The following is a 19,519-nucleotide window of genomic DNA, read 5'->3' on the forward strand; positions in this document are numbered from 1 at the left end:
AGTCCATCAACATCATCCACCACATCAACAAAAAGAAAGACAGAAACCACATGATCATCTCCATAGATGCTGAAAAAGCATTTGACAAAGTTCAACATCCATTCATGATAAAAACTCTCAGCAAAATGGGAATAGAGGGCAAGTACCTCAACATAATAAAGGCCATCTATGAAAAACCCACAGCCAACATTATATTGAATAGTGAGAAGCTGAAAGCATTTCCGCTGAGATCGGGAACTAGACAGGGATGCCCACTCTCCCCACTGTTATTTAACATTGTACTAGAGGTCCTAGCCACGGCAATCAGACAAAACAAAAAAATACAAGGAATCCAGATTGGCAAAGAAGAAGTCAAACTGTCACTATTTGCAGATGACATGATACTGTACATAAAAAACCCTAAAGACTCCACCCCAGAACTACTAGAACTGATATCGGAATACAGCAAAGTTGCAGGATACAAAATCAACACACAGAAATCTGTGGCTTTCCTATATACCAACAATGAACCAACAGAAAGAGAAATCAGGAAAACAACTCCATTCACAATTGCATCAAAAAAAATAAAATACCTAGGAATAAACCTAACCAAAGAAGTGAAAGACTTATATTCTGAAAACTACAAGTCACTCTTAAAAGAAATTAAAGGGGACACTAACAGATGGAAACGCATCCCATGCTCATGGCTAGGAAGAATTAATATCGTCAAAATGGCCATCCTGCCCAAAGCAATATACAGATTTAATGCAATCCCTATGAGACTACCAGCAACATTCTTCAATGAACTGGATCAAATAATTCAAAAATTCATATGGAACCACCAAAGACCCCGAATAGCCAAAGCAATCCTGAGAAAGAAGAATAAAGTAGGGGGGATCTCACTCCCCAACTTCAAGCTCTATTATAAAGCCATAGTAATCAAGACAATTTGGTACTGGCACAAGAACAGAGCCACAGACCAATGGAACAGACTAGAGAATCCAGACATTAACTCAGACATATATGGTCAATTAATATTTGATAAAGGAGCCATGGACATACAATGGCGAAATGACAGTCTCTTCAACAGATGGTGCTGGCAAAACTGGACAGCTACATGTAGGAGAATGAAACTGGACCATCGTCTAACCCCATATACAAAAGTAAACTCAAAATGGATCAAAGACCTGAATGTAAGTCATGAAACCATTAAACTCTTGGAAGAAAACATAGGCACAAACCTCTTAGACATAAACATGAGTGACCTCTTCTTGAACATATCTCCCCGGGCAAGGAAAACAACAGCAAAAATGAACAAGTGGGACTATATTAAGCTGAAAAGCTTCTGTACAGCAAAAGACACCATCAATAGAACAAAAAGGATCCCTACAGTATGGGAGAATATCTTTGAAAATGACACATCCGATAAAGGCTTGACGTCCAGAATATATAAAGAGCTCACACGCCTCAACAAACAAAAAACAAATAACCCAATTAAAAAATGGGCAAAGGAACTGAACAGACGGTTCTCCAAAAAAGAAATACAGATGGCCAACAGACACATGAAAAGATGCTCCACATCGCTAATTATCAGAGAAATGCAAATTAAAACTACAATGAGGTATCACCTCACACCAGTAAGGATGGCTGCCATCCAAAAGACAAACAACAACAAATGTTGGCGAGGCTGTGGAGAAAGGGGAACCCTCCTACACTGCTGGTGGGAATGTAAACTTGTTCAACCATTGTGGAAAGCAGTATGGAGGTACATCAAAATGCTCAAAACAGACTTACCATTTGACCCAGGAATTGCACTCCTAGGAATTTACCCTAAGAATGCAGCAATCAAGTATGAGAAAGATCAGTGCACCCCTATGTTTATCGCAGCACTATTTACAATAGCCAAGAATTGGAAGCAACCTAAATGTCCATCGATAGATGAATGGATAAAGAAGAGGTGGTACATATACACAATGGAATACTACTCAGCCATAAGAAAAGGGCAAATCCAACCATTTGCAGCAACATGGATGGAGCTGGAGGGTATTTTGCTCAGTGAAACAAGCCAAGCAGAGAAAGAGAAATACCAAATGATTTCACTCATCTGTGGAATATAAGAACAAAGGAAAAACTGAAGGAACAAAACAGCAGCAGAATCACAGAACTCAAGAATGGACTAACAGGTACCAAAGGGAAAGGGACTGGGGAGGATGGGTGGGTAGGGAGGGATAAGGGGGGGAGAAGTAGGGGGGTATTAAGATTAGCATCCATAGCGGGGTGGGAGAAAGGGGAGGGCTGTACAACACAGAGAAGACAAGTAGTGATTCTACAACAGGTTGCTACGCTGATGGACAGTGACTGTAAAGGAGTATATAGGGGGGACCTGGTATAGGGGAGAGCCTAGTAAACAAAGTATTCGTAAGTATTCGTCATGTAAGTGTAGATTAATGATTAAAAAAAAAAAAATGCAGTTCCTATGTGGTGACCTCTAATGAGTTCTACACAATAATATAAAGGACATATAAAAGTGTAGGCAAAGGGTCTGTTTGTGTTTATACAGAGGATCAAAGCCTAATTTGGCTACCCCGAAAATGAACTAAGAAACGATATGAAAGAGAACTTCCAACATCAGCACTCTCGGGAAGACTCATGCCAGAAGATGATCATCAAAAAACCCCAACAAAGATCCACGCACTGCTACAGCTGTAGATGCACTCATCCCACCAGCTCCTGGACTTGCCATGGGAATGAAGGAGATATCTAAGCTGGCCTGTGCATACAGTAAAACAACAAATTTGACTGGATCTATACTGTTGGAACTCAACCAAGAATTAGGAGAAGTGCAAATTGTAGCGCTCCAAAATCTTACAACTACAGACTATTTACTGTTAAAAGAACATATGGGATGTGAACAGTGCCCAGGAATGGGTTGTTTTAATTTGTCTGATTTTTCTCAAACTATTCAAATTCAGTTAGATAATAACCATCATATCATTGATAAGTTTTCACAAATGCCTAGGGTGCCTAACTGGTTTTCTTGGTTTCACTGGAGATGGCTGGTAATTACAGGTATGCTTTGGTTATGTAACTATACTCCTATTATGTTAATGTGTGTGCGCAATTTAAGTAGTAGCTTAAAATATATACATGCTGAAGTTACTCTACAAGAAGATATGTCAAAGAAATAATCAATCTTCCCATGTTTTCTCCCGCCTGCTACTTCTATAGCTTTTCTTCTTCCTTCCTAATTACAACGAATTCTTAAATAGAATTCGTGCCTCATATCAAATTTACCGAGTATCATAACTCCTCCAAGTGGTAAAGATACCTCAAGACAAATGCTGGGCATAGAAGCCACAGGGCATAAATATGCAAAGAAATAAAAAGCTAACCATTTCAAACAATAAGGCTTCTCTCTCACTTACCAACTTAACATTTCCCTGTGTGGCCCCGGAAGATGACTGGTTAGCCAGAGACGGGTAAGATTCCTCAAGGGAGGAACAACCTAAGACAGGCACAGTCGCTGGCGGGTCATCAGGTGAGAAATTGGGGATCAACAGAGGTGAGGCTTAGAACCTCACCCCCCCTGTTCTGAGAGAAATCTTCTGCATATGTGGATGTTTTATTGCCCTTGTCTAGCTTGGATTAACACATAGTCTACAGGCACACACCTGATCATATACATTTGCTCTCTTACAACACTAAACTATGTTTTCTACCTTTATGTTGTATCTACCTACCACTTCAGCATCTTATTAAAAATAATAAAGAGAGAAATGTGGTATCCACATATAAATCAAGTATAAAAATCAAATGTGTATTCATATTTGAACTGACTGTTTATAGTTCATAATGCATGAGCAAAACCAAAAGTTTCTGTGATGACTGCCCTTGTACTGTTCACCATGTAACTTATTCACTATGTAAGAATTTGTTCTCCATGTAAGAACTTGTTCGTTATGCTTCAGAAGATTGGAGACTGACGAAAATTAGGCTTGGGGTGGATTAATGATTGTGCATTGAGCATTGACTCCCCTATACAGAATTTTATTGTTGTTAACAACCATTTGATCAATAAAAATGAGAGATGCCCTAACAACAACAACCAAGAAAAAGTACACACTTCCAATTGTAAAATAAATAAGCAACCGGGATGTAATGTATAGCATAAGGAATATAGTCAAAATATTGTAACAACTTGGTATGGTGATAGCTGGTACTTAGAATTATCATGTATATAAATGTTGAATCACTGTGTTGTACACCTGAAACTAATGTAATGTAATACTGTGTGTCAACTACCCTTCAATAAAAAAAAAATAAAATAAAAAAAAAATTACAAAAAAAAAAAAAAAACTTGCCCTAACCCTCTCCCTATTGATTTTACTTTTCTCCTCCCCCTCCCACTTCTCCTCCTCCTCCTCCTCCTCCTCCTCCTCCTCCTCCTCCTCCTCCTCCTCCTCCTCCTCCTCCTCCTTCTTCTTCTTCTTCTTCTTCTTCTTCTTCTTCTTCTTCTTCTTCTTCTTCTTCTTCTTCTTCTTCTTCTTCTTCTTCTTCTTAGTATTATTATTACCATTATACTATAAGATATATACTCCTATTCCCATTTTACCAATAAGAAATTGACACATAGAGAAGTAAACAATTTCCCACTGGAAATGACAGAGTCAAAGTGTACTAAAGCAATTCAGTATCCTACCAGGTACTTTTAACTGCTTCTCATAGATATAACAGTACCCACTCCACACATATTTCAAAATATTACCCCTATTACTTGTGGCTTGCCTCTTTTACTGATTACTTTGAAATGGTTTGCCTTTCCTAAATTATATTCTCTCTGTGTTTCTCTCCTTAGTCAGACTTCTGATTTCTTGGTACACCTTTGACTACTGTGTGAATGCATGATCATTTTATTCTGCTCTCTTTGGTTGCAATAGTCTTTTCCCAGTAGAAGCCTGAGTTTAAAATGTATTCTTTTGTGGAACAACTGTAACCCTCATGAACTGGTGATGGGCACATAAAATGGTTAAACCATTTAGGAAAGCACTTCAGCAATCTCTTATAAATTTAAACATCCATCAACCCTATTTTACCCAAGAGAAAAGATAGTATCTGTATCCAACATATGTCAACAGACTATGTGCCCAAATATGTCAAATATGTATATGTTAATTATAACTCAAAGAAGTTGTATTTTTAAAAAACTGAGTGTAAGACAAAATTAATGGATTTTTCATTGAAGAGAAACATAAATGATAAGACATTCTTTGTGCAACACTGTGAACATCATATCTCTTACACCTTCTTCTTCTTCTTCTTCTTCTTCTTATTATTATTATTATTATTACCATTATACTATAAGATATATACTCCACTAAAGGTCCATGTGTGTAACTCAGTCGTGACTGGATTCCTGTGAGTGGAGCCTCTATTGTCACTCCATTCTCATCCTCAAGCTGTGCTAAATATTTGACTGTTTCTCTGAAGAAATGATTCAATTCTGTAACTTACTAGAAACTGTTTTTTACTAAAGATATCATATTAGAGAGAGACAAGGGTTATCATACAGAATAACTTTATTAATGCTCGCATTAGATGCATCCATTTTTTCCCTAAAACACCTTACAATAGGATTTCTTCTTCCTTTCATTTTTTATTTCTCCACCTGCATCTAGACCCCCTGGGCTTTTTTGAGCAGTTCAACAATGGCCCTTAAATTGTATACAACATTCAAAACATAAAAGCTTCTACTTAGCTGAATTTTCCTGTTAGAGAAAAGGTTATCCACACTGTCCACCCTTCCTCCAAAATCTTCCTTGGGAATCTCATTCACTTTACCAAGTATTCACTAGTCCATCCTTAAAATACATTTCTTCATGTAGAGATATGATTCCCATACTAGGAAATGAGATTTTCATTACATTCCATGTACTTTTTGCCAATTGTCTTTTTATAATTATTGTCCATTGACAGTTCTTTGTGTTATTTGTAAAATTTTTGTACATATATCAGAACTAATTGTCCTTAATTTCCTAAAATGGTCAATTGCTCTAGCAGGTCTTATTCATTCATTACATAGAATGATGAATGAAACCATTTTACAATGAGAAACCATGTACTTATTTGAAGGGAATGGTACCGCACAGATGCTTCTTTTCATGTAGTTTTAGTATTATTCCCTGGAAAATAACTGATTTAAAGGTTTTGTTTATGTTTCAATGTTTATCCTGAATTTCTATAAAAATGGACATATTATTTTTTCTGGTACTCCATATCTATTAAATGTCTACTAGAAACAAGACCTTTGTGGTCTCAAAGCTCCCTCTCACAAGTTGTTTTTACCAATCTCATGTAGTTTCATAGTGAAATACTATGTAATCTATAAAAAGACATATGATTTTAATGTTGGCAGAATTTAAGGTACTTAGAGTCTGTTTTTATGACAATAATCTTGCCACTATGATTTCTCTGCTTAATCCATTCATTTTAGTGAAAATGACAGCAATTGTCTATTTCATTTGGCAGGGAAAAATATTTTCTGAAGTTTAAAATGTTTATCTTTTCCTCAAGATAAACTTTCTGCTGACCATAGATTATTTCAAGCTCAGGTGTTTGTTTACTATAAATTACTTGCTAAATCTAAATGTCAGTAGTAAACTACTGTGATTTAGAACTATAATCTCATTAATTTACTTCCTGATGAATGTTCACAAGGTCCTTTAAATGGAGGGCAAGATAAATCTATGGTGACTAGGAGGCCACTTTTGAACACAGGAAAACCTAACAGATGTATATTATAGAAAATAATATTTAGAAACTTGCCTAGACAGTCAGATTTTACTATTATGTTGAAAGGTGAGAGAAATTTAAACAGTTGCACTGTAAGCCATCTTATATCCCTAGCTTGCTTCAGGATTGTTTTCTAGCATGAAATAAACCTTTGGTATATGGAGTTTCCTGCTGATTTTTGAATAAGGATACTTCTCATCTGCATAATCTTAATTGCTCTGTAAGGTCAGCAAAGCTGAAATGAATGTTGATTCAGGAACACTAAAATATGATATGAAACTCAACGTAGAAAAATAAGAAAACACTCAACCACTACATATTCCTGAATCATTGTCATGGCATAGCAAGTAGAAGGCCATTGGTGATATCTGAATGCATGCATGAGGTAGAAAAACACAATCATAAATGAATTTAAAGGGGATTATTTTTCATTCTCACTGAACTAACTCATTTCCTCTTTTTCCTTAGTGTTAGAAAAATGAATCCATTTTCACAGTTTCAATACTCATCTTTTATATAGATGACTGCTAACCCTCTCATCAATCTCCACTGAAATAGCTGCACTTAATGAAAGACATCCTAACTTGGATGTTTTGTTTTCTACAACTCAACATGTCTAATAATTGAGTTTGCTCTTCCCTAATTGGCACATTTTCCTATTGCTCTCCCTGTTAACCAACATCCTCAGTTAGCCTTTAAAACTTCCACCCCTACAAACAAACTTCATATATAATCTATCTCAAAGTGAAGTCAATGGTTCCATAATGACTTACTTATCCATATCTTCTTTGATATCCTGCCCAATGAAATCTCAGCTTTTCCTTCGAGATGCTGAACTCTAATAGTATTAGGATGGCTGATGAACTCCAAATACCATACTGATAGAATTTGTGCCTAATTAAAAAGGTCATGTAGTAAAAAGTTTTTTGAACAATAACACAGATATGTGTTTGAGGGGAAGGAAGGGGAGAAATCATATTCATCAGGGATTGAGTTTAACTTATATATATTTTTTCTCTCTGGGGCCTAAAATTTAAATAGTTCATTTCTCAATTGCCACTGAGAATTTTCTTTTGCATCCTTTAGGTGCCCTTTACACACTTGAGTGATAATATCACATCTGTACATCTGTTCTCCTTTCAGTACAAAACACCATTGTGCACACACTACTTAATGAGAATTTAAAACTGGGAAACTGTATTTTCTTACCTGCTAATAGGCTTACCTGTGTTACAACTCCATCTTGCCTGAAAGGAAGCTTTGAAGACCTAAAACAGTCCCCTAAATGCTGGAACTTCCTAAAATTATAATTGCAATTTAGGATCACGGTTGTGATTTGATATATGAACCACAGGAGTTTACTGAAATAGTAATTCCATGAAATTAATTGATAACCTTTCCCAACCTAATCCTGCCTGCCTAGCAATTTCAGCTACTAAAGACATTTGATGAGATTGTTTTATCACACAAACTCAGACTCTAAACAACAGGATACTAGTGGTTGAAGAGGAAAATTAACAAAGATAAACACTTTGCTAGTGGACTAGCCAAGGCAAAATTCTATGCATGTCACAATGAAATGCATATTTAAGGCAATTGTCACTAAGTCCATTTACCAATGACATGGTTTTCTGTTTTGTTAAATCAGTAGTGCATTTATTATTATACTAGATTGAAAAGGGCTTCAAAATTTGTCCCATGAATATAGATCATCTTTCAGATATTAGAAATGAAAAAAAATATAGGTGACTATTTTGTTTATTGCTTGAAAGTAAGTGTGTTTAACACAAGATACCAAAAGGAAAAAACCATGAGATTGGTAAATGAGTACACAAAATTTCAAAATATACGTAAATAAAGAAACCCACCACGTTAAAAGTTGATCAAGAAAATGGAAAAAATGAGGTTAATATCCTTGCTACAAAAGAACTTCTTACATACATCGGTGTATATGAAAGAAGAAAAATGACAATATTAAAATAAATAGAACAATTAACAGAAAAAAACTATAAATTCATCAATTCTGTAAATACTTACTGGGAATGTACTATGTGCTTTGCACAAATGTTCAATAAACAGAAAAAAAGATTCAACCTCACCAGATCAACCTCATCAGTAAACAAATATATGCAAATAAATATCAAAGGGGTATAAATTGATATACATTTTCTAGAGTGAAGTTGGTAAACTGTATCAAAATGAAAACTACACATTCATTAGTTCAGTAGTTCTATGAATCTTATCTCACAAAAATAATTTGACAAGTGTGTACAGATGTAAGCACTAGGAAATTGAGTGAAGCATGTTTTATGACATTGGTTTTAAGACTGGGTGCCCAGAGCTGCAGAGACATTTCATGGTTTCATGGTACCCCTTCAGGGGCTATTTCCTGTGTACACGAATGGAGGAATAAACTGAAAATGTGAAGCTCACAATCCCATTCCCTGCTTCAACAAGAACATTTGAACAATTGCGTGTTTTGAATATTGAGATTCTGTGCAAGTTTCCATTTTAAGAAATGACTGTATATATAAAATGTTTGTAGAAGCTACTGAAAATTTGGAAGCAAAAGTGACTATCAAAAGAGAATTAATTTAAAAATAATGAAATAATCATATCATGGAATTCTCTCAGCCCGTTAAAGTGATATATGTCATCAAAAATGATACCAGCCAATATTTTTTATATCAACAGAGGCCCAAAATATTTTTCCAGGGATAAAAGCAGGATACATAATGTAATCCATTTGATGATGTAATTATTATGTGTCTGTGTAAAGAATAAAGTCCAGAAATATATGTAACAAGACAAATCTCAATCATAATATAAATTAGTCACAGGGATGTAAGTATAGTATAAAGAATATAGACAATGTTTCTGTAACATCTTTGTATTTTGACAGATAATAACTACACTAGTTGGGGTGAGCATTTAATAATGTATAACTGTTGAATCACAATGTTGTATACTTGAAACCAAAAAGTATTGTATATCAATGTTACTTCAGTAAAAATAAATGATCTCAAATTAATAACAGAGCAAAAAGATATTAACAGTGCTTATCTCTGCTGGGTGGCATTGTAGGTGAATTTAATCTCACTCATATTTTTCTGTATTGTTTCATATTTGTATCACCTTTGTTCAAGGGAAATATTATATTCATTTTGGAAAAAATCACAAAAATTACTTTTGATACATTTTTCTAATTGCTTATCTTCTTTGACTGAGACTATCACTGTAACACTAGGTGATAATCAGACTGCCATTCCAGGGTTGATGCTGAAGGAGGAGAGGAGAAGAGAGAGATGAGGGCAGGATACGTCAATGCTTTGCCTATCATCTGTCATTTCCTATCCATACCCTCCTCTTCCATCCTTCTGCTTTTAAATGGTCCTGTTTAAATAATGCCCTGAAAGCATGTGAATGCTTAATTGGAATTAATCTCCATATAAGAGTTCAAAATATCTATCTTACAGCTGATGTGCCAGAAGCATGTTCTTTCCAAAAAATAGCATATTTTATTTATTTTATAAATAGTCCAATACTGTATTATATAATATCATTCTAAAAATAACCCTAAAGCTCAGGGTTAATGCAAATACACACACATGCATGCATATTTGTATAAGTATTTTCTATTCTTCTATTTTTATATTTCCTTTCCCTCCGTAATTATTAATTATTTATGACATTCCCATCCTCTTTTTTTTAAAGTATGACCATTTTGTGGAACTCAAAATTGCTCTTTTACCATGTAAAGATTTTTATTCTCCAGAGATTTCTAAAATATTTTCTCCAATTTTTTTTCCTCCAATTCATATTCTTACTGAAATGGAAAAGTATAGAAATAACAACAGACTTAACATAAAATCTAGGAATGGTAACAATATTTTTTACTGAATTCAGTCTTTCAAGTAAGGTGACTCATATTAATAATTTAACTGATTGATTAAGGATTTTAAAACTGAAAGGAACATGTATACATTGCTATACTTACACAGGAAGGAATTTTTCAGGAGATTGGATAGGGTATTTTTAAGGGTTCTTAGGCAAAAACAGTGAGTTTACTAGATTAAAAATCATGAAAATTTGATAAATGCTCTATGTCTTAAGCAGAGATGTCCTATTTGTTTTTAATATTTTTGGGTGAAGAAAAAGGGATATGTTCCCTTCATTAAATGTCTCCCCATGCATGTGTGTCTAAACATGTTCATAGTAGAGATACTTTTGCTTTGTTCATTTGATTCCTCTCACAAGTCAGGCCTGAGACTGTGTAACCTATTCAAATAACAGAGCTCAAGGGTCTAGCTGGTGAGGATTAGAGTCAGCTTTGTATTTTATTGATTCTCAAACTCTGCTCTGGCATTAGAGACATGACATGTGTTGTTCATATATATAAAACAACCTGCTCTGGTCACAGTGAAGGTGATGGATAATGAACACCTGGCAATCTAGTCACTTGTTTCTTTTCCATTAGAGGAAGAGTATCAAAATTCAAGTTAGTGACAACAACATTACTATAGAGGTAATCTTTAGTCTGCTCAATTTATATGAAAAGCAAACTATTTGCAAACTTTGTTTTATAACTAAAGTGATTATTCAGTTATTTTACTATCAGTGTCAAAGATTTTATGGCCTGCTTCACACTAGATTAAGATATACATGTAAGTCAAGACATTGAGATAAAAAAATGCTACAATAGCAGTTAGAAATCAAAGGGGGTCTCATGCCAGTATTGTAACTGGTCTTTTGGTACTGCTTTTAACCCAGAAGCACTCCAAAGGTGCCAGTTACCAATGGTACAACCTGTAGACATTTATTTTGCTGTTTCTTCTATAGACTATGATAATTGGCCTGTCCTTTTCCTTATTTGCATTCTTAGTAGAAAACTAATGGAGTCAGTGTAAGGCTAGAGGTACAGGAGGGAGGAAAGCAGGGACAGTGCAAGTGGAACAAAGACAGCACCAAATAGCACTGTGCCATATAAGGAAGGAACTGACAGCTCTTCCTAGATTCCAGTCCCGTGAAGTGCCGACAAACCCCGGATGCAGACCCCCTCCATCCAGAAGGAGGACACCTCTGGCTGTCCATTACCCGACTCTGAGCCAATAAAAATTCCCCACATACCCCTGGCATGGCCCACTCCTCCTTCCTTTCCTGTGCTTATAAATATCCCAGCCTATCTAGTTGCACAACTTCTCCAGCCTGTCCCAGTGCAGACTGGTGAACCTTGCCTGGGATTGCGCTCAAATAAACTGTCTGGCCCTTTGTTGCCTCTTGTCACCTGCTTATTTCGGTTAGAATTTATCTTACATTTGGTGCTGAAACCCGGGATGGGGTGTGAGCATAGTGCCCTGACTGGCCATCAGTGGCCCTGCCCCCTCCTTCCTTGCCCCGGGACCTCAGCCTGCTCTCTTCTGCATGGACTATTTTCCGGTGAGTCCCTCAGTTTCCCCCGGTCTGCTTCCCTTCCTAACTCCACTTCACCAGGTCCTTTCGAAATCGTAGCTATGTCCAGGTTGGGGCATCTGGCCCCTGGGCATCCGGCCCACCCTCTGTGGGCATCCAGCACGCCCCTGGCCCTGCGGTGCGGGAGACATCCCTAACCCAGGCCCCAGGATGTCTGCTGGCATCTGGCCTGCCCCTGGCCCTGCAGTGTGGGAGACGTCCCTCACCTAGGCTCCCAGGACGCCTCCCCTGACTTGGCATGCATAGGACGCTGGGTGCTCCTCTCAGCGGGATTAGTTGGGGGGTGATGCAGACATGGGGAACCAGCCTTCAAAAGCGGAGGCTCAGACCCCGTTGCAGTGTCTCATTTCTAATTTGGCTACTCTATATTTGTCCCGTAAGTTCACAAATGGAAGCTAGTCTTCCTTTGCTCTCAGGCCTGGCCTCAGTATCCCTTGGACAACCAATCTTGCTGGCCCCCTGAGGGAACTTTCGATATTGGCCTCCTCACCGACTTGACTAATTATTGCCACTGGAGGGGAAAGTGGAGTGAAATCCCATATGTGCAGGCTTTTTGGACTTTGTGCGCCTGCGCAGATCTATGTGTTCAATGTACTCCTTCCCAAGTTTTGTTAGCCCAGGCCTCTGCCAAGGACCGCCAATCTCTACTGGTGAGGCTTTTCTCTGATAGACTCAGTGGAGGATCTCGGCTACCCCCCTTCCCGCTCCTCCAGGCCCACCATGGGGGCCAGCTCCCTTCCTCAATGTTCATGTCCTCACCCCTCCTTCTCTCTCTCTCTCTCTCCACCATCCTGTTCCCCTTCTCTTCTGGTCTTGCCACCATCCTGCTCCACAGGTGCCAACTCCACTTCAGAAAAAAATGGATAACCCCCCAACCCATGAGGCCCCTTGTCAGCTGGAAGTAGCCAGATCGAGTCATCATCCATTATAAACAAATGAACCTCGCCTGGGATTGCGCTCAAATAAACTGCCTGACCCTTTGTTGCGTCTCGTCGCCTGCTTATTTCGGTTAGAATTTATCTTACAGTCAGTATATCTCTCATTTTGTGCTCTAACTAAGATATAACAGCAAATTTCATGTACTTTTGCTTCTATCTTTTAAGGAATCCACTGCAGGGAAGCAGGTTTTAAACAAACAATTGATTGTAAAACATATAATAGGAAACAAAATTATGAAATCTTAAGATACTTAAGATAAAAGCAGTCTGTGTTCAATTTAATTGTCTTGGGAGCTGGTCACATTTCTACCTCTTCATCCTCCTCCTCCACTCCCTCCTTTTTTCTTTCAGTTTCTTCTCCTCCTTTATGGACCTAGACCAATGATCCTGAGTCAAGCACAATCTCCTAGGTCTCCATCCATCTATCCTCTAGTCCAAGCCCCAGCTAATCCTTTATAAAGAGCTATGACAGCAACTAAGGAGAGGATGTGTAATAAGAGGAGAACCAGGAAAAGCTGTGTCACTGAAGCTTTGAAGGTAAGTGAGAAAAATTATCAAGAAATCAATAGAGTTGAATCTTTCAGAGAGATCAAGTAATTAAGTTCTGAAAAACATTAGTCATTGTAGATGTTAAAAACTGTAATTGGAATTATAGGTCATCTTCAAAATGTGATTATCTATCTTAAGACATGTTACAAAGCATAGAAGTAGAAGAATATTTGATGAAAACTTGCAATATCTCACTGTCTCTGTGTAATAGAATTTTGGTGTTTGAAATTCCTGTTTTATTAAGTTGCCTTATGTCAACTGTCACTGTTTGGCATGTCTTTGTAAGTTATTTACTGTACTTCCATATTTCATATATATTCCAGCAATAAAGAAGAAATTCTCCCCAACATTTTATAATATAATTCATATTTTAAATTTTTTCATAATTTTTATAAATAGTGAAAGTTACAATTTTACTATTTTTTTTCATTTTCCTTTTATTTCCATGTATTTCATTGATTTCTCTTTTGAAATAGTCTTTACTAACATAGTTAAACAAGGATCCTCCGAAGTGTTTTTGAATTATGGATTCCAAAATCTGGTGCTGAACTGAAAATAAGAACAGCAATTTTAATTTTAATTTTTCTTAAAAATATCAACAAAATATCAGTGATACCTCTGACTAGCTTAAATTAATAAATCCAAATTTTATTTTATTATCATATTGGCAAAAAATTTAGTCAAATTTGGAAGCTTAAGTACAAAGCAAGTTGCCTGGTTCAGACATATTTTACTGAAAATCTCTGCAGAAAAATGTATAATATGTATACAGGTAGAAACAGTTAAGTGCTAACAGAATGTAAAATAAAACAATAAACATTAATGGTCTAGTCAAAGATATTTAATTTTCATCCTAAGAAATTTTTCGGTTTTTGTTCTGACCACACAGATCTCAGATCCAAGTAAAAACAGATGTTCCTCTCCCTTTAAATCTGTATTTTCCCAGTGCCAAAGACATAAACTTTCATTGTCTTACATTTTATTACCATCACTACCTTATGATTTTCATTTACTTTGCTGTTAGTAATCATTTTCTACACAGCTAGTGATCCCTTTGTGGAAATTTTTTTGATAATGAGTTGATATTCTATTTCTAATTCTGTTGCTTTTTTTCAAGGAAGTTGTCAATGTCATTTAAGATTTTATCATATTGGCATAAAGATTTTTATAAAATTTCTTTCTTTTTCTTTTAGTATCTTTAGGATCTGTAATTGTATTTCCTCTTCCATTCCCAGTGAGAGTAATTTGGGTTATCTCCCTTTTCCCTCCTTGATTTTCACTAGGGTTTTTTTTAATTTATCCATTTTTCCAAGAAAACACTTTCTGTGTCTATTTTCCTTTATTGTTTGTATGTTTACAATTTCATTGTTTTTTATTCTTATCCTTTTTTTCTTCATATTTACTTTGGGTTTAATTTTTTCCTTGTCTATCTTGTTTTGGTGGAAATTTAGGTTGTTCTTTCATAATATAAACTTCTAATAAAAGAAATTTCCTGATAGCATTATTTTTAGCTGGATCCTATATATTTTGATACATGTTTTCATTATTACTTATTTTTTTCTAATTTCACATCACCTGTGGATTATTAGAAGTGTGTCATTTACATTCTGATTACTTGAGGCATACTTGATTTATTGTTACTGATGTCTAATTTAATTTTATTATGGTCAGAAAACATAATCTGTAGGATTCCAACCTTTTCAAATATACTGAGTTTTCTTATGGTCTAGCACATGGTTATTGTGATGAATGCTTCACCTGTACTTGAAAAGAATGTGAATTTTGCTGTTCTGAGGCTATAGAAATTTGAAATTGTCATCTAGGTCAAGGTCATTAACAATGCTGTTCAGATCTTATATAGTTCTAGTGACATTTTGCCTATTTGTTCCTCTCCATAAGAGGCATTACAATCCCTGAAATTATTATTGATTTGTCTATTTTCCCTTGAGCTCTGTCCACTTTTGTTTTATGTTTTTGAAGCTCTGATATTAGATTCATGAGACAGGGACCATGGGTGTAGTCAGAGTAGGGTGAGTTCCTCCAGAAAAAGCAAGGCAGAATATTTATAGTTAGAGCAATGTAACTGTGCAAAGAGGTCCCTATTGAAACTCTGTTAAACATTATGCAAAGACAAGGTCACACCAAATTCTCTACTGTAAAGATACCAGACTAGGAATATAGACATCTTCAGTGAGATCAGTTAAAGCTTAAAAGGTCAGGAGCAACTTGGCCTGGAATGTTTGAGTGTTCTGCAAATAAAGAAGGGTATCTCAGCATAACCCGTAACTTCACTGTATCTCAACTATAAACATCCCTAGCAAACAGACAACAACCCAGCCCACCTTGGGAGCAGGGCAGGTGGTACAAGTCTGCACCCCTAGCCCTTACCCATATTCCTGAAAATCCTCAACTGATGATAAATCCCCTAGACAATGCACCATCACAGGCTCTCTTGTCCCCTCCTGACGTGAGCCAGGAGCTCTGTCCTCTCACTTTCTAAATAAAAGCCTCTGCCTTGCTTTCCTACCTTGAGTGTTTGTGAAGTTCATTCTTCGGTTCCGCAAACAAGAACCCTGGCATCATTCATACATATTTAATATTGCTGTGTTTCTGTTAAATTTATCTTATCATTGTAAACTGTTTCTTTTTAGCTCTGGAATGTTTTGTTTGATATTAATATAGTAATACCAACTATCTTATGCTTAACATTTGTGTAGTTGGTTTACTTTTTTTCACAATCTGTACGTTGAAGTGTAACTTTTGAAGTTGGCATTGAATGGGTCTTGCATTTTTAACTAGTTTGATGACCTATGCATTTTATTTGAAGTATTTAGTTTAGTTATATTTAATAAAAGTTATTGTTATGTTTGGGGTTAATTCTGTAATGTTGCTGTATGTTTTATTTTACAATTCATCTCTATATCTGGCTGTTGTGGGCTGAATTGTGACCCTCCAAAATTTCACAGGTTGAAGTCTTAATCAGAAGTGCCTCAGAAGATGACTGTATTTGAAGGCAGGGCCTTTAAAAATAGGTGATTAAGTTACACCTATTTCAATGTGACTGGTGTCCTTATAATAATAAGAGGAGATCTGGACACAAAAAGAGATGGTAGATGTGTTCTAATGAAGAAAAAATCATCTGAGAACACAGGGAGCAGGAGATCTTAAACTTGCTGACACTTTGGTGTTGGATTTCTAGCGTCCAAAAACTGTGAAAAATCAATTTCTGTGGTTTATGTCCACCTAACAATAGTATTTTGTACAGAAGCCCTAACAAATTAATACACTGCATGTTTACAAAAAATGTCACAGACCTCTGCTATAGAGGTGAATCCTTTTGCCTAATGCTTAGACTTCCTGATATTTCAGCAAAGTACCAAGGTTTTAATGAGGTGTTAATCTCAGCCTGGACTATAACTCTAATTTCTCTCAGAACTATGTAACCTCTAGTTTCTTTGTTTCAATTTCATATCAATAGCAGCCATCATCTGTGAAGGACTTATTAAATCCACTCTGTGAATGTGCATTCCAGCTCTCTGTCAGAGAATTGTGGGGAATCATTGCACATACTTCTGGACCCTCTTTCTGTAAGGCCCACTCCTCCTCAGTGTATTTTGGTAAATGACCCATTTTGACTTAACTTTGTTCATGCTCTCCAATTGTTGCAGCACATTTGTTGAAGAGACTTGTTTTTAAAATACTGTTTTAATATTCTATTTATGGATATGTGTTAATTAATTCAACCATTCATTTATTGTTGTACATTTATTTGGCGATGGTCTTTTGATACTAATTATAGTATAATTAAATTTGATTGTCATAAACACAGATGTGCAAAAATGTATCTAAAAATGCGTGTATGAATGAAATTAGCAAGGCCTTCAAGGTCACTATTACCGCTTAATAGTGTAAACATAATCTTCCCCACTAATGGTTATATAATTACTTCTCAGGGTTTTTTTATTGGTCTGTTTAGTTAAATTCTCAGCTCTACACAATCCTGCTTCTCCTTCATCTCCCCAAACGCAGTATTGTTAAGCATAAAGACAAATCTGAGCTGGATGAGAAGAGGGTGGGGCCCAAGAACTCAGGGAGTTAATCAGATAAAGCCAGAGAGCCAGAAAGGACTTACAGTTAACGCCCTTTGCACTGTGAGTTCATTCCACATGCTCTGAATCTGAGCTGACCTTGAGACTTGCTCTAGCTAATGTATGTGAGATAGGGCAGACATGGGACAAGCACCATGATTAATTTTCCTAAAAATGCCAAAATATAAATAGTATAGTAACAACAGGAGGGAATCTGTCTTAAGGCTAAAGTTACACTTTAAAAGCAGAACTTTTAGAAGTTAAATATTTAACATATTCTTTAGTAATCAGACAATAACATACCCTATCTTAAGGCAAGGCAAGCATCTTAACTGATAAGTTCCCACTACTTGGGGATAGCCACTATCTTGAAGAAGAACAAGAAGCTTATGCTGCAGAATTATCCAGAGGACTGATTGTGGATAGTGGCATAATGCCTCATTGGAGAGAGATATTAGAGCACGAGTCAAGCCTACATCCAAAAACCTCCAATCCTACTCTTTGCCCCATTCTTGAAAGCCTGGACAGAACCCAAAGCCCTTAACTGCACCTCCTCTTTGAGGCTGCCCGCACTCTCCTTTCTTAGAGTGTGTGTTTTTAAAAGGTTTCTTAATGCTCAGCATTTTATGTTCTGCGTTTATGCTCTTCCAGTGGTGTCTTCATCATTTTGCTATTTCAATTCTATTTTCCAGACTTTAAGCACAAGTCTTCACTCTCTCTGTCGTATTTCAGATAAGTAGGGAGGGGTTACTGAGAGCTCTGATTTGAGCTTGCAAGTTCTCATCAATGAGCTTTCCTTCCTCTCTGCTTTATTCAAGTAAACCTGCCTTTGCCTTCTTGACTCTGGCCTGTTCTTTCCTTAGAGTGTATTCAAATAAAACCTTTGTTCCACTTCACTACCATGTTTCTGCCCTTCAATTCTTTGTTGTGGAGGGGGCAAGAACTGAGGAAAACAAACTCAATCCCCCAAACAGTACAATTTAAGATTAGAGTAGGGTGTAAATGTCTATATATCTAGAGCAGAGGGATCTGGTATTTTGTTTTTCACTGAGATGTGACATATTTGACCGGGTCTTTGCTCTATCTGCCAAAATGACTCAGTCAGGCCAGTTCTTAGCCTCCTGTTATCAGATTCATTCATATCACTCTGAAACTCCCTTGAGTCTTGATTTCAAAATTTTGTAAGCTCACCTTTGCCCTCTTATACAGCATTCTTGGTAGTGATGCTGGTGTTCTTGTTCGCAAAGTTGAAGAATGAACTTCATGAACGAGCAAGGTAGGGGATGTACAGAGAAAGTTTTATTCAGGATAAGAGAAAATACAGAACTCCCAACAGGTGCAGGTGAGATAGGGAGACAGCAGAGAGTAACTCCTGCCCAGTTAGAGTACAGTGTGGGCCCTGGAAAAGGACAAAGTCTTACTGAGGCTTCCTTCAGGAATGTAGAGCAAGAACAGAGTGTTTGAGGTTGAAACAATGTAACAATGTACCCCACCACAGGGACCCAGAGATATGGAACAGCCTGATGACTATAGTTACATAGGCTCATTAGTTTACAATAGAGACAGGTTAAAACATACCTGGCATTCTGGCTGAACCTACAGGAAACTCCCACTGCAACACACATAAAACCCTGGACACCAAGACTCCAAGCAGCAGTTCTGCCCCTCACTGCACCTGTGGGGAATTCCGTATTTTTTCTTATCCTG

The 19,519-nt window shown here is 36.7% G+C and overlaps 1 protein-coding gene across 1 annotated transcript in view; it reads left to right on the forward strand.

The window, feature by feature from the left end:
• The first annotated feature begins 13,640 nt into the window (after positions 1-13,640).
• LOC118934470 (kelch-like protein 4) overlaps positions 13,641-19,519 on the forward strand; it is a 98,025-nt gene continuing 92,146 nt past the window's right edge. The window contains 1 exon segment of the mRNA XM_057495364.1: positions 13,641-13,712. Within this exon segment, the coding sequence (XP_057351347.1) occupies positions 13,641-13,712 (72 nt within the window).

Source organism: Manis pentadactyla, chromosome X, assembly GCF_030020395.1.
Source record: "Manis pentadactyla isolate mManPen7 chromosome X, mManPen7.hap1, whole genome shotgun sequence".
In the NCBI taxonomy this organism is placed as follows: Eukaryota; Metazoa; Chordata; class Mammalia; order Pholidota; family Manidae; genus Manis; species Manis pentadactyla.